The sequence below is a fragment of the Corapipo altera genome, unplaced genomic scaffold, assembly GCF_003945725.1.
Source record: "Corapipo altera isolate COAL_440 unplaced genomic scaffold, ASM394572v1 48b, whole genome shotgun sequence".
NCBI lineage: Eukaryota > Metazoa > Chordata > Aves > Passeriformes > Pipridae > Corapipo > Corapipo altera.
Window position 1 is genome coordinate 5,497,306 of NW_020884884.1, and position 13,668 is coordinate 5,510,973.

General features: G+C 39.2%; 1 protein-coding gene across 3 annotated transcripts in view; it reads left to right on the forward strand.

The window, feature by feature from the left end:
- The window catches only part of KCNH1 (potassium voltage-gated channel subfamily H member 1), a 184,780-nt gene that overhangs the window by 74,354 nt on the left and 96,758 nt on the right, over window positions 1-13,668 (forward strand). For all 3 annotated transcript variants that reach the window (XR_003527419.1, XR_003527420.1, XM_027641626.1), the window contains exon 8: window positions 12,972-13,171. Coding sequence is in view for 1 of the 3 variants with exons in the window: in XM_027641626.1 (XP_027497427.1) it covers window positions 12,972-13,171 (200 nt within the window). In the remaining 2 variants the exon portion in view is untranslated. The remainder of the gene's footprint in view (window positions 1-12,971; window positions 13,172-13,668) is intronic.

Consider the following 13,668-nt stretch of genomic DNA (forward strand, 5'->3'; position numbering starts at 1 on the left):
AGATCACAGTGGTCATCGTCTGGAAGGGGAAACATGTTCTTAATGTGTAGGGTGAAGTATAAAAAGGTTTCCCTTAAGAATTTTCTGCTTTTTGTGTGATACCCATATGTGTTTTCTCCCTCCTGCATTTGGATTAGGAATATGAAAACACAGTCCTGAGTATTCAGTTTTGGGTGTCCTCATAGTGATTTCAGTCAAATATGGTTTCCTAAGCAATTTCCCTCCTTTCTCTGCCCTTTTCAGACCACACTAATATGAAGTATGGAATGCTGTAGCCTTTAGAATTGTTCACAATTTAACATCTCTACCATGTTAGGGATAGAAAAATAATGTTAAATAGGGTAGATCCACACAGGTGAGGAGGAAAAGAAGTTCAGGGTTCAAAATGTTGGCAACGTGCTCAGAAGAACCACAGTCCCACTATCTCCTCTCCTCCTAACTGCAGAGCACAGGTCTCTGGATTTATGGATGCTGTCTCTGATGGCACAGTGATGAGGAGAACTTGGGCAAGTGAAAATGCTGTGGAGAGATTTGTGGCTGTGTAGCAGCTCTTGAAGTTCTTTCCTGGCAGTCTGCAGATTAGCACAAAGACCTTTATCCTTCTCTTTCACACCTTGCTTGTGACAACCTGTTTACTTAGGCTCTGTATGAAGGATACTGTTTGGACCCAATGGTTTTGTTCTCTTCAGTGCCCTCTGCAATAATCTCTCTGGATTTGTTGTCTAGTCCCCTTGGCTTGTTCTAAAATGTTTATTCTTTCATCTTTCTGGTTTATTGACTAAGCTTTCAGTGTTGAAATAATAGAGAAAAGCAAATAAAGATCATAGAGTATTTGCTTTACGATATAAAAATTGATCTATTTATTTTTGTTAGCCTCTAGCAAAGACAAGGTTCTCACCATGGTATATGTTATTACTGGTACTGTGTTCTTCCGGTCTGACTTGCTCAGTCTGAAGTGTCTTGCATCACAGTCACAGTGCTGACACACTCTTCAAACAAAGCTTTCAGGGATGCATGTAAGCCACAGCTCAGCGTTCTGCTGCTGCATTTCACTTTTGGATCTTAGTGAACATGGTCTTAAACCGTTTCTTCAGTAAGCAGATGTTTGGTACAATATCATTTTACTGGTGTAGTGTAGATGCACCCAGAGACAGTGTTACTCTTTTCTCCTGGGATCTGATTACCAAATGTTCAGAAAGAATCGGTGCTTGTTGGCCTCTAGAATCTGCAGAAGGTTCTGGACACAGCAAACAGATGTTATGGCCTGCAAAAGAAATAAGCTGATAGGCAAAGGGCAAAGCAAAATGTGCTTTAGCACTGCTGCTTATCTCATCAGTGCTAAAAAATACTGCAAGTAGAGTGCAGAAGCCAGTGGGGGTGAGTGCATAGGAGAGAGGACCTGAGCTGGCAGGTTTGGGCTCAGTTCCCAGCTCTATCACACACTCTCCCATGTGGCCTTATGCAAACTGCTCCCGGTCTCTACTTGGCCTATCTTGCCGCTCTAATTCTTCACATCTGACTAGTACAGAATGTCTTTTACTGTGCTCTGTACATACCATACCACTGTGTAGCTGTTCCCTCCCTCTGCAGTGCTACTGAGGTGTGTCTTTTTAACTTTGAGGGTATTGATATCAGGAAGGCAAGCCAGGACAGAAAACTGGATGTTTAAGCCCTCTCTGTGTTTCTTTTCACCAGTTCAGTTATGGGCTGATGGTTTGTGTTCTGTGTTTCTAACCTCACCTGCATTCCTTTTCTGCTCTTCCACCTTGATCTTACATATTTAGGCTTTTTATCCCTGTCCCTCCCCTTCTTTCCCTCCTCCAATCTTTGAAGACACCCTGTTCTCTTGACTGTCTAATTTAACTTTTATTCCCTCCTAGTCATTAGGCTTCTCTATTGAGGCCAAGAAGGTCTGGCAGCCTCTTTGATGGGTTTGCCAAGTTGTTGATTTAAATTTTGCAGAGAGATTGCTAAATCACTGCTCCCATGACAGGTTTCTGAAAGGCCAGAGGAAGACAGCGTATTTAATAGAAAATTGGAAGAAGTGAAAGAAAACAGAAAGGCAGAACTTCTGGAAGGAAGTATGAAGAGTAATTTTTGGCCAGGTAGATGACAAGAATTTGACAGGGAGAAATGGTTTTAAAGAACAGTGTGCATGTGCCTGTGTAGATGGAGAAAGGCAGGATAGAAGGAAGATGGAGGGACATTTTTCAGAGGGAGCTGAAACCATGTTGACTGCATCCTGAGTGCTCCATATCAGGAGTGATATTTAAGGACAGCTTCAAGAGACACTGATCCAAAGAATCCAGCTGTGTGGTTTGCAGGTAGATTCTCTTATTAAAACACCAAACCAACAAGAGAAACCAAAAATCCGAAATCCACAAACAAAAACCAACCCCACAACAAACGAAAAACTAAAACTAAAAACCCAATATTGATGCTGTGTACCATTCAAAGCCTGTCAAGTGAGCCTGACAGAAAAATATTTTAACAGCCTGCTGCTCTTGTGCTGATTGATTACAGCAACAGATCAAAGATAAGCATTCTGTCAAGAATCATTAATATCTGTCAGCCAGTAGTAGCTATACAATATCAAAAATTCAAGCTATTTAAAAGCATTCTAGCCTTGCCTTGTGCCTAAGACCCCTAAATGAATATTCATGGTAGCACATGCAGCTAATAAATGGTTCTTCACCTCACATAGCTTTCAAAAGGTAAGCATGCAGGTTATTACCACAATTTAAGTGCTAAAATAAGTTCCTGCATTTTTACTTCTTTATCCTTCGACAACTTCAATGCTTGTAAATTATATCAAATATATTTACCACAATTGTTTTCCCATATCTTACTGCTTATCTCCAATGAGCTGTAAGATCTTTTTGCCTCCATCAGGGGTAGGGAAGAATTTAAGAAGCTCTGGAAGATTTAAGATACTTCTTAGGTGATTCTGTATATGGCAAAGAATTACAGAAGGCAAGTTCTTCAGCACTTAAACAAGGAAAAGATAACTGCAAAAACTCTTCTGGAAGTCCTCTGATGTTGTGAAAGTTATCCATGATCTACAAGAATTATCGGGGAATGATTCTTTAGACTACCTTGGGACTGCTGCAGGATTAAGTTGGATCAGTGTTGTGTCAGCAGAGAGTGTAGATCTGGGGAGACTTTTCGTTTTAGAATTCAAAGATCAAGATTTAAGTTCAGGAGGAGCCATTATTTTCATGCTATGTGCCTCAGGTCACATTGATGAACAGTTTAGTCTCAGATTTGACTCCTTATGATGTGTTAGGGCTTACTTAAACCAAGATTTTGGCTACTTTTACCAGTTGCCACAGCCACCTTATGTCCCTGTGATTCCAAAGACTTTGTTGATGTACACATGTAAAATCACCTAAGCCAATCTTAGAAATTACCTTTTTCCTAGGATCTTTTGGAATGCTAGGATAGTAAGTGTTCTCAACCTACTGTGGCTGGCCAAGAATCCCTGAGCAAGCCTGCCAGAAAATGCATTACTTTGTGGGGAGGTGAGAGCAGAGAAGTCTGTGTTTATGGCCAGAGATATCTGCCTCTTCAATTCTAATCAATTATTTCATGGTTGAAAGACTCTAAGGATGTGGAAAAGTTGGAATCATACCCCTGCTGTCTTTGTGGAGACTGGAACAGGTCTAACAGTAAAAGCCCTTTTCCTTTACTTTCTCTTTCTCTCAAACTGCCCAGTGACCTTTAGATGAAGGAACTCTACAGGAAAATGGAAGACATGAGTTCAGGTCTCTTCTCCTGCACTAATGTTTGAAACATAGGCCTTTTGTATCCCAGATGTACACTGATTGCAGGGGAGCGTAGTTGAAGTCTTCCCTCTCTTACCTTTGAGAGTCCTGTGTACTTTCTGTTGGCCAGCTTCAGCTTTTTAGCATCTGCAAATGCCATTCTTGTGTGCCTCACTGGTATAGGCGCTGCACAAGCAGAATAGTTCTCTAAAAAGGTCCCAGTGGGATATTACTACATCATTATTTTTGACTGTATATGCTTGTATATGTGCAAATATATTTGCATTTTGTAATGACTTGTTAACAAACTCAGCAAACCACAAAATGCAGCTACCTGACATTTTTTAGATGTCAGATGATTTCCATGTAATGTTTACTTTAAAAAGAATTTAGCAGTATCTCTTACAAAACAGCATCTACCCCTGAATATAATGATAAATATAATCCTCTTTAGGAGTGAGGTGTGGAACTCCCAGCTGTATGCATGTTTACTGCTGCTTTTAGTCCTACTGAGTTTTAATAAAACAACAGACTCAGCCTGAAAAAGAAGCATCTTCAACTGGAGCCACAGGAACAGTAACGAATACCTATTTCAGAAAGTTAGGCTGTAAGCCTTTTCACCACTCAAGGGGAAAGTATTCCTCTCCCATGCCTCCATACATGGTTTCTCATTAGAAACACAAACAGTTGTTCCAGTTATTTTTTGATAAGCCATATGTGTCTTCACTAGCCTGTCATTTCACTTGTCAGTAAAGCAGCCTCCCCTAGAGAGTCCACTGTCTATGAGCTATTCTTGTTCCATGTTCCTGTACATACTGTGTGCACTAATTGATTTTGGTCTGCAAGCACACCTGTGATTAGTGTGTGGGAGGAGCATGACTCAGACCTAGTCATTCCAGTGACAATTATTCTTTAACCACTTCAAATTAGTCTTCATCTGTAAATGTCATCTTTATCTCTGACCTTGTTGGTTTACTCAACATAATTCAAAACTTCATTATTTTTGTATTTTGAGCACCATTAAATATTTGTAACTGTTTAATGATACCAGAAAAGGGAAGGTTAGGGAGCAGTTTGTCTTTAGGTTTGTTTGGGAAATGTTTGAAAACTCTGCATGGAATATAATCACATAACTTGTTTGTACTCATTGCACCCAGAAGTAAAAGTTGTTCACGTGCAAGATGGGATTGGCAGGTTACTCACTGTGAGCTGAAGAGCATCTTGCAGTGTTGATGTGGTTATTGAAGTAGCAACACCCCAGGAGCCTGGCTTACCAAGGTTATTGCATCAGAAGCTTCAGACTGAGCTGCGGTGAAGCAAAGCAGACAGGTACAGCACAATCCAGTTAAGTGCAATAGCTTTAGGGGCTTAATTTCACAGTAAAGTTGATCTGAACTGAGAATTAATTGTTGTCCTTATGTCCAGTATCCATTCAGCCTGTCAGATGCAGCCATTCTCTTAACGCTTGCTGGCTGGTCTGTCAACTGAACAGACTTGACGGCTCCTCAGTGATTACCACAAGCACTTAAGTCACGGGTGGTTTCGAAGTGTGACCGCTTGGGGCAAAGTCAGCTTGAAGGGTGCTGGTAAGTGTAAGCCAGGTGAGCTACTGGAGACTCAGGCTTTCAGTTAAACACTTCCTGTTGGTTGCAGGATTCTGTTTAACTAATTTTTGGTCTGAAGACAATACAGTTAATCCAGAGAAGTTACTTCTGTTTGGAATCTGTGAGACGAGAGTTATGCAATTTTTACATCAGCTGGCTGGATGAGGCCAGCACTCTACCACCCACCTCTGGTTCACTTCACAATGAAACCATAGTACCTCCATCCTACTCTGCTTTTATATTGGGGTAATTTATAGGCATTAAAATTTTACCTTTTCTTTTGTTCTCAGGGAAGACAAAACCTAAAAAAAGACTGTGCTGTACTTGCTACATAGGCAGCAAAAGCTTTTCTAAGTAATTGGATGAAAGTTAGTGGTCAAAGAGAAATGCATTTTCTTGGTATTTCTCCTGTATCCTTAACTTTCATCATAGGTGTACGTGCTCACACCTGTGGAGTGGTGCTTAAAGCCCATGTTTATGTGCATAGCTGAGTAGAGTTTTTAAACTTAATGAGAAGTGAGAACACTGCAGGCTCAGGAGAGGCACTGGGTCCTTCCTCCTTGTGGTCTCACTGATGGATTCAGATCTGAATGTACTCAGTAAGAAATGCATCTAGCTATCAACTTCCCACATAGGTGCTCTGATGGGAGCAGAGGGAAGCTATCTGAATCCAATTATCATTTGTAACAAAGAATTACTCCAAAGACTGCACTCAAATGTAAGATACCTTAATTAAATGGACCAAAGGAACCAGACTGGATAACATTGCTTGGACATTGCAAGTGACTTTAGCCATCAAACTCTTGTGTTGCAACAGTCACGGGGGCAAGTTTGGTTCAGAATTTCACATGCACTAGTGCTGTATCATGGCTTTGGTGTGCAAAATTGAGATCCAGTTCTGGAATCTCAAAGGCCACAGGTTGGTTACTGCAAAATAAGGCTCAGTAATCACCAACAGAACAGGCCTGAGACAGCAGTACAAAGCCTAGCAGAACATGCGTCAGCATTGTAGGAAAAGAATTAGAAAGTTTGGATAACAGATGATCTCCTTGAGTCTCCCTAGCTTTCCCTCCTGCAAGGCCTTGTAGACAGGATCATACAAATCACAGAGGAAATATAGTGAACAGAGGAACCATAAAAACTGTGTAGGTAAGCAGTTTCACACGAAAAGAGAACTTTTCCTAGAGAACTTTTCCTAGGTGTGGTTTGTTAGGTTTTTTTTTTTTGGTATGCTAGCTCTACTTCAGTAATAGATTTTAAAAAGAGGAGAGTTGGCTTCTAATTGGGGCAAAGCATTTCAGATAAATTGAGGGTAGATTAAAAAGAGCTTCAAAGCAAAAGCCTTCACATTGGTGCAAATGAGTAAAAATCTAGAAGCAGTATCTGGAGATTTAATTTTAACCAAGTAATTGAAAATGGCCATGCATTACTCTGTATAAACTGTAGAAGAAAAATGATGCCCTTAAATGGCTCAGTCGTCATTTAAATGGTGATCTGTTCATTAGTGCTGGGAAATGAAATGGAAATCTATTTCAATTTTCTAGACAATTTAAATTTTATTGTCCATAAAATTCTACAAAACAGTAAAAGGGTGTCCTTTCCCACAAATTGCGGAGGATTTAATCAGATTTGGCGTTTTATTAATTCTCATCATGGTAAAACCTGTTAGTGAATATATTGAGCTGAAATCATCCCGTGTTGATAAAAGTATTCAATTGGTGAGTCTGGACTGGTAGGTTTGGAATAAAGATAATTTTTGCAGCTGCAATGGAGTCTATGGCTGCCGTTAAATCCCCCTCTGGATGACTGTTAGTACCTTTCAGTGTAAATAAACTAAACAGTAGCTGTCAAAACAAATGAATTATGAGATTTGTGAATCAGTATTCTCTACCATTTTACTTGTTTAGACACTTCTTAATTTGTCAAAATCCAGATTTTACAGTGTTAATTAGTGCTGTGCAGAGGCAGGAGCCTTGGCCCTGGAGGTAATAGCTACCCCTCTTCCTTTGCATGGACTGGCAGGGTGCCCTTCATCCTCTCTTTTCATAAGCGGGCTCTTGGATCCAAGATGCAGCCTTTCATAGAGAGCTGAGTGGTGTTGGCCCTTCAGTTTAGAGAGAGCTGTTTGAGTTGGAGAGCTTTGTTGCAGGGCTGATGCTGAAGTTTGTTTTATTGGCTTTTATTCACTTTGGCTCTGATCACCTCTGATCAGTTTTGGTCTGTGTGTTTTCCCATGCTGTTTATCTCAGCCCAAACATGCTGAAGGCAAAAGCAAAACCTGTTAGAGAGTTGTGCTGCGCAGGATGCCTGGCCTTGTGAAATTCTTGTGAGCCAAAACACCTGTGATTGCTGCTGCCAGCTGCGTGGGTGCTACCAGATCAAATCAAAATAAAATCCCTTCAGTTTTGAAGCATCCTAAGGGATTGTTCCTAAGGAATTATCCTAAGGGAGTTCAGCATCCTTGGAGGGTTTGGTCGTTTACCAACACTTTCTTGTCTTCTTCCATATTAAGCCTCAAACTGACAAAACTGCAAGTTGATAACAGGAGGTTATATGTCTGTGCTACTGCAGTAGCAGTCTGCTTTTCTTTTGTAGAGTTAGGAAGGGGTGTGAGGAGAGAAGCAGTGGGAGCTGTTTTTGGTGTTTATTCCATAGTTGTTCTTAACTCTTCCTTTTCTGCCCTTACACACTGCAGACAGCCTATTTTAAGGTGCACAGATGTTTCTACTACTCTAGTCTTTCGTAGTTGCTTAAGTGGCTTCTTGGAGCAGCTGTTCCCTTGTTTATGTCACTGACTTTCGTTTTCATCGCAGTTCTTGGGGTTTTTCGTGCTAGGCAGACAAAAAAAGATTATATGTCTAATGCTCTGTTGTTTAGCCTTTGTCAACTGTGTCCTCACTGGTGTCCTGTCCTTTTGTAGGGGAGACATTTCCATTGTAGCTGGAGCCCAGTGTAGTCCTTCTGTGTCCCAATTTTGTTGTCAGCAGGGTGAATTTAGCAAATGTGATGATGAAAGTGAGAAGATTTGCAGTAGGATTTGACTAAGGCTTAAATAAAATTTGCCTGTGGTCTCTCATCTTTCATCCTAGAAGTCAAGTGGTTCTGCCACATAGCTTGATGCGTCCCTCACGGCCTGTTTAGGCTTTCTGCTTTGCTCTTTGCCGTTGCATTGATTTTCAAACTCGCTCAATTGATAGTAGTGTGCCAGTTCTTTGATCTTTGCCATTGCTACTGCCTTGCTTCTGAGGTGCAAATTACAAACTGGTGGAATGGAAAAGGGAGGGGGAGCAGTGTATTTATTGTTTTAGTCCAGGAGAATAGGGAGCTGTGGGAAGAGCAGGATCTAACAGTTACTGGGACAACATGGGGGAGAACTCCTCTGGGAATTTACTTTCACTTAAAAAAATGTCTTTTTCCCCAGTTGTGAAATTGAGGAATTGGTGTACATGCTCAGATGATAGTAGCAATTGTAATTTGTTTTCTACCACGTGGAAATGTTATGTAAATATGTTGTGAAAATTAATGAAGTGTTAATATTAATTGACCTAATAGATTATGGCTAAGTTGTTTACATTTCTTCTTTACCAGCTAAATTAAATGATATCTCTATGCATTGTATTAGTAAAAAACAAAAGGTAGATGAAAGATTGCAAATAGGAAACTTTATAGTACACAAAGCTTCCTAAGAAGTAGGAAATAAAGCAATTCTGCCTCTGTCTTGATAGAAAATCGGTCAGCCTATTTCAATTCTGTACTTATTCTAGAAGGTTATATAGATACTTGATCAGTAGATCTTACTTTAGATGCTTTGATTTCAAGTTGCAAGACTACAAATAACAATTCTATCAAAACTAATTCTGTAAACAGTTCATTGATACCTGTTCAGTTTGGTATTTGCTTGCAGATTGTAATTAACAGTTCAGCTTTTTCCTTTTTAACTGCATGCTCTCCACCCATAAGAAGCATAATTACCATTAATCAAGACTTCTAATCTCAACCAATTATAAGCTCTTACATTGTTCTAATTGCACATTTATAAATAATGTGGTTTTCTCATATAATTATGATATGATACAAACAATTATTAATTTCTGCTTTTATTTTTATCTGATCAATGTTAATTCTGTGTGACCTCACAGTGTGTTATTTGAAAAATGCCTTTGAGACATGCAATTTTTTTGGTTAATTTATGATTGTGTTTCATATTCAGTGAGAAGTAATATAGTGCAACAGATTTTCAAGGCTATGATTTCTCACAGCCATCTATGAATTGAATCATTTGTTGTAAACTCGGAACTTGTTGATGAAACAGAAGTGCAATTATACATTTAAATCATCTGCTATTTGTAAATCCAGGTGCTTGCTCTTTGAATAGTATTTAGGTTAGCACAGTATGTAAAAGGAGTTTGTTTTGGCTTTTTGATTGTTAAGTGGAACTTATATGCAGACAGACAGAATTCCTGGATCAGCTTTCCAGAAAGTTAAGATGAAGGCAGTTTGGTTTCAGAAAGCGCTGCATGCCTTTGGGGCAAGATGTAAGAGGCTGTTCATTAGTTGATGTTGGTCTCACTTGTTGCTGTGTAGTTCTTATGCACACGTTTTGTATGCGAGGGCTTTGCATGAGTGCATTTTGAACAAATCATCATCAATCTGATGATTCATCTCAGGAACCACATGCAGCACTTAAATCTGTAATTGGGGTAATTGTAAACCTCTCATTCTTACAGATAGAAATTCTTCCTCTTATAATTCTAAAATCAGATCTTTTACTCTGGTAGCTGAGACCCGCACTGACTTGTATTTATGTCTCTATTCTTACTTGTTACATCATTAAAAGTAGCAGATGATTTGGTGACCTTTCCAACCTGTGCCTGACCTTCAAGATTCACTTTTGCGGGTAAATTGGTATTGAAATTACTGTGCTTTTATCTTTGACATTATTTAAACACTGATTTAAATGGGGTAACATAGAATGCATTGTAAATGGGTAGCCACATTGTTGGGGACAATGTGTTTTTATCTATTGTCGGATAAGAATATTAATGTTGGGGGCGGGCTCTATCTTTTCTGAAGGATCTTGACATTCATGGAGATAAGATGTTGGGGATTTTGCTCTGTCATAAATAACCCAGCTTTCTTCCTGTAGTAGACTGTCTGTTTCTGAAATCATTCTGGGGCTACAGTCTACTGCAGTGGGTTCATTTCATTATTCCTTTGAAAAGAAGGAAAGGCATACAGCCAGCTATTTCCATGCAGAAGAGTTTAATGCTTAATATGCTAATGTATCTACCCAATATTAGGCTGCAAAAATCCTTGACTTTAATGTGTCTTTAATAGTAATAAAATGGTTAGCTAATGATATTAGGGATTGTAAGTTTGGGAATTTTTTAAAAGTGAAAAATTAATCTAGGCAGAAATAATTTTTCTTGCTAAGATAATTGTCGTACTGGAGCTGCAGTTTGCTGTGGAAATTGCTTGCCTCATAATAATCAAAATGGAGAAACCGAATTTCTGTTTTTTCTTTAGGCTTCTTGTAGATGAAAACTAATGGGACAGAGTGGTGACTCCCTTTTACCTTTGCTGGCATAGAACTGTACATGCCAAGGTACTGAGCCCTCAGGTCTCATTGTTTGCCAGAGAGTTGTATGGACACAAGTACGGTTGCCCAGAAATCTACAGATAAGAATGTGCTTATGACCCTCTTCCTAATCTGTCACTTATTTCAGTACTGTGGTGGCTGGGAGAAGAACAATGTCTATGGATGCCTCGTGCTACTGCAGGGTCCTGTAGGGTTGTGTTTGCATCTGCATAACAGAGAGCAAACTAGGACTTAGTTAGGGAAAGGTAATGCTGTTCTAATTCAAAATACTCGTGTACTAAGGAGCTGTTATAGTAAATCTGTTTTTTAAAACATTTTATTGTCCTTCCCTACTCATTGCATCAGACTTCCTGGTATGGTTTTGCTCAGGCACAAGTTAAGGTTAAACAGAGATATATATATTTCTGATCACTGTATCCCTATTCATACTCTCCACTTTTCTTTAAACTGAGTCTGCACATTTTTCTCTGTATTTCTATACCCATTTGTACAGAGAGGTAGTAGTTGGAAAAGGGGAGAGCTGTTCTCTATAAAAACTCATAAAAAGAAAAGAAGTCATGCACATCAAGAAGGAATTCTGCAGAGAATCAGCTGCGTAAAGGCCTTGAGCAAATCTAAATTTAAATTGCATCTCTTGATGATCAGGGGAAAGACAGTCCTCGAAGCTTCTTTTGCACAAAATCAAAGGTTTTTTGTTGGTCATAGAACCCTAAAACATCTTAGTTGCCTTAAGGATATCTGCCTATAACACTGACCTGAATAAATAGCTGCATTCTCAAGGAAAGGAATGGGATGAAGACTTTATTTTTTTAATAGGTGGTGAGGGAGGAAATAAACAACAAAAAGGGGTATTTTGATAAGGAAAAATACTCTCTTCTCAGTTATTTATTTTTATCTTGAGTGGATGATACTGATAATCTGGTACCTGTTTTGGGGGACAGGAAATGATAAAGAGGAAGAACTTACTCAGCAATCCAGAGCATTTACTGGTGGTTATCATCGCATCTGCAGCCGGACTGCTCTGCCTCTACAGCCAGCCTGTCACATATCACTGACCAGATTCACAACATAGGAAAGCTCCCATTGAGGCTTCCTGTCCATCCCCTTTGTTCAGGGCTGGGTTGGCTGGAAGACCCTCAGCCCCAGCGTCTGGAAGATATCAAAACATGACCACTGAGGCTGCCACCAGCCTGCTGTTCTGTCTTGGGCTTCAGCAGGCGGATCTTCTCAAATTTTGCATGTTTTCACTTGTTTCTCTCTGCACTTGGAAACACTGCCTTTTTTTCTTTCTCATGTTTATTCTTAAACCTATCTTGATGAACCATCTGGCTTCATAACTGTGTTGAATGAAGTCAGAAGGGCTGTGCAGTGGTCTGCCTCTGAGGGCTTTAGCCTTGCTCAGGCCTTGCTGGTTTTTTACCTGAAGAATATAAAACATAATGTGAGTTTTTATATACTATTAAACTTGCATCTATAAATTACTGACCCATAGTAGCTGTTTATTACATATTCCATCTTCTACTTTGATGCATTGTTGTTGTCACACTGAGGTGGGTAATGATGACTCAGCTTACTACTATGATAATGCACTTAAAGCTTAGAGATCTGTCACGGATGGCATTTCAACACAGGTGCTATAAACCAGAGATGAAAATTTAAAGTATTTGCTGTCAAGCTATTTATCTTAAAATTCCTCTGTCTTCTGTTGTGGTTTCATAAGGTTTTGGGTACTCCTGGATTGTTTTATAGATAGAGACAATTAGTTGTGTTTCAGAAGCTCCATGATGCAGGACCTGACCTCCCAAAAGTTGTTGTTGGTCCTCAATTTGTAGTGCTGAAGGTGACCTATAAATTTCTTGTGCTTGTTAGGCCTTCCTAACACAGCACTGATATTGCATCCATTTTTATGGGCCTGGCATTTACAGTCATAAAGCACAGTGGAACACAGACTGATCGTCAGCGCTAATTGTGTATTATTTCTGTGGTTTTTCTTCTTTTTCACAGCCCTTCTGTATGCCACCATTTTTGGTAATGTGACAACCATATTTCAGCAAATGTATGCTAATACAAATAGATATCATGAAATGCTGAACAGTGTCCGGGACTTTCTAAAGCTCTACCAGGTCCCTAAAGGACTGAGTGAACGTGTGATGGATTACATCGTTTCCACCTGGTCAATGTCCAGAGGAATAGATACTGAAAAGGTAAGTAAATTAAACTGCGAGGAAAGAAGTCACATCCTGAAAGTATTCCATTAAAATAAACAGGAGGTACTGTCTTAGTAAAGAAGACAAATATTCTTTAAATAGTTCTAAGTAGTAGCTTCCCTTAATTTTAAACTTTCAAATGTAGTATTTCAGCTATTCTGTCATACCGACATATGCTAGTGGTAAAAGTATGTGTGTTTTGCTAGTGATATGGCATGAAATTGTATAAAAACTATGAAGAAAAAAGCTTAGTTTTCAGTAAATAAGGATGATAACTAAATAACAAGTTCCAAATTGTAACACAATCTCACAATTTCTCCAAATGAGATTTTTTGTATTATTTCTGTGTGAGGTTGTTTGCAGCTCTGTGGGCCTGAAAACAAAGTAATTTTTTTTTGTCTTTGTAGAATTTGAATGTAACAGTCTGTGTGCAGATTAAAGATATTAATGAAAGCTGGAAGTATTTAATAATGTATTATTTGAAATCTACCTTG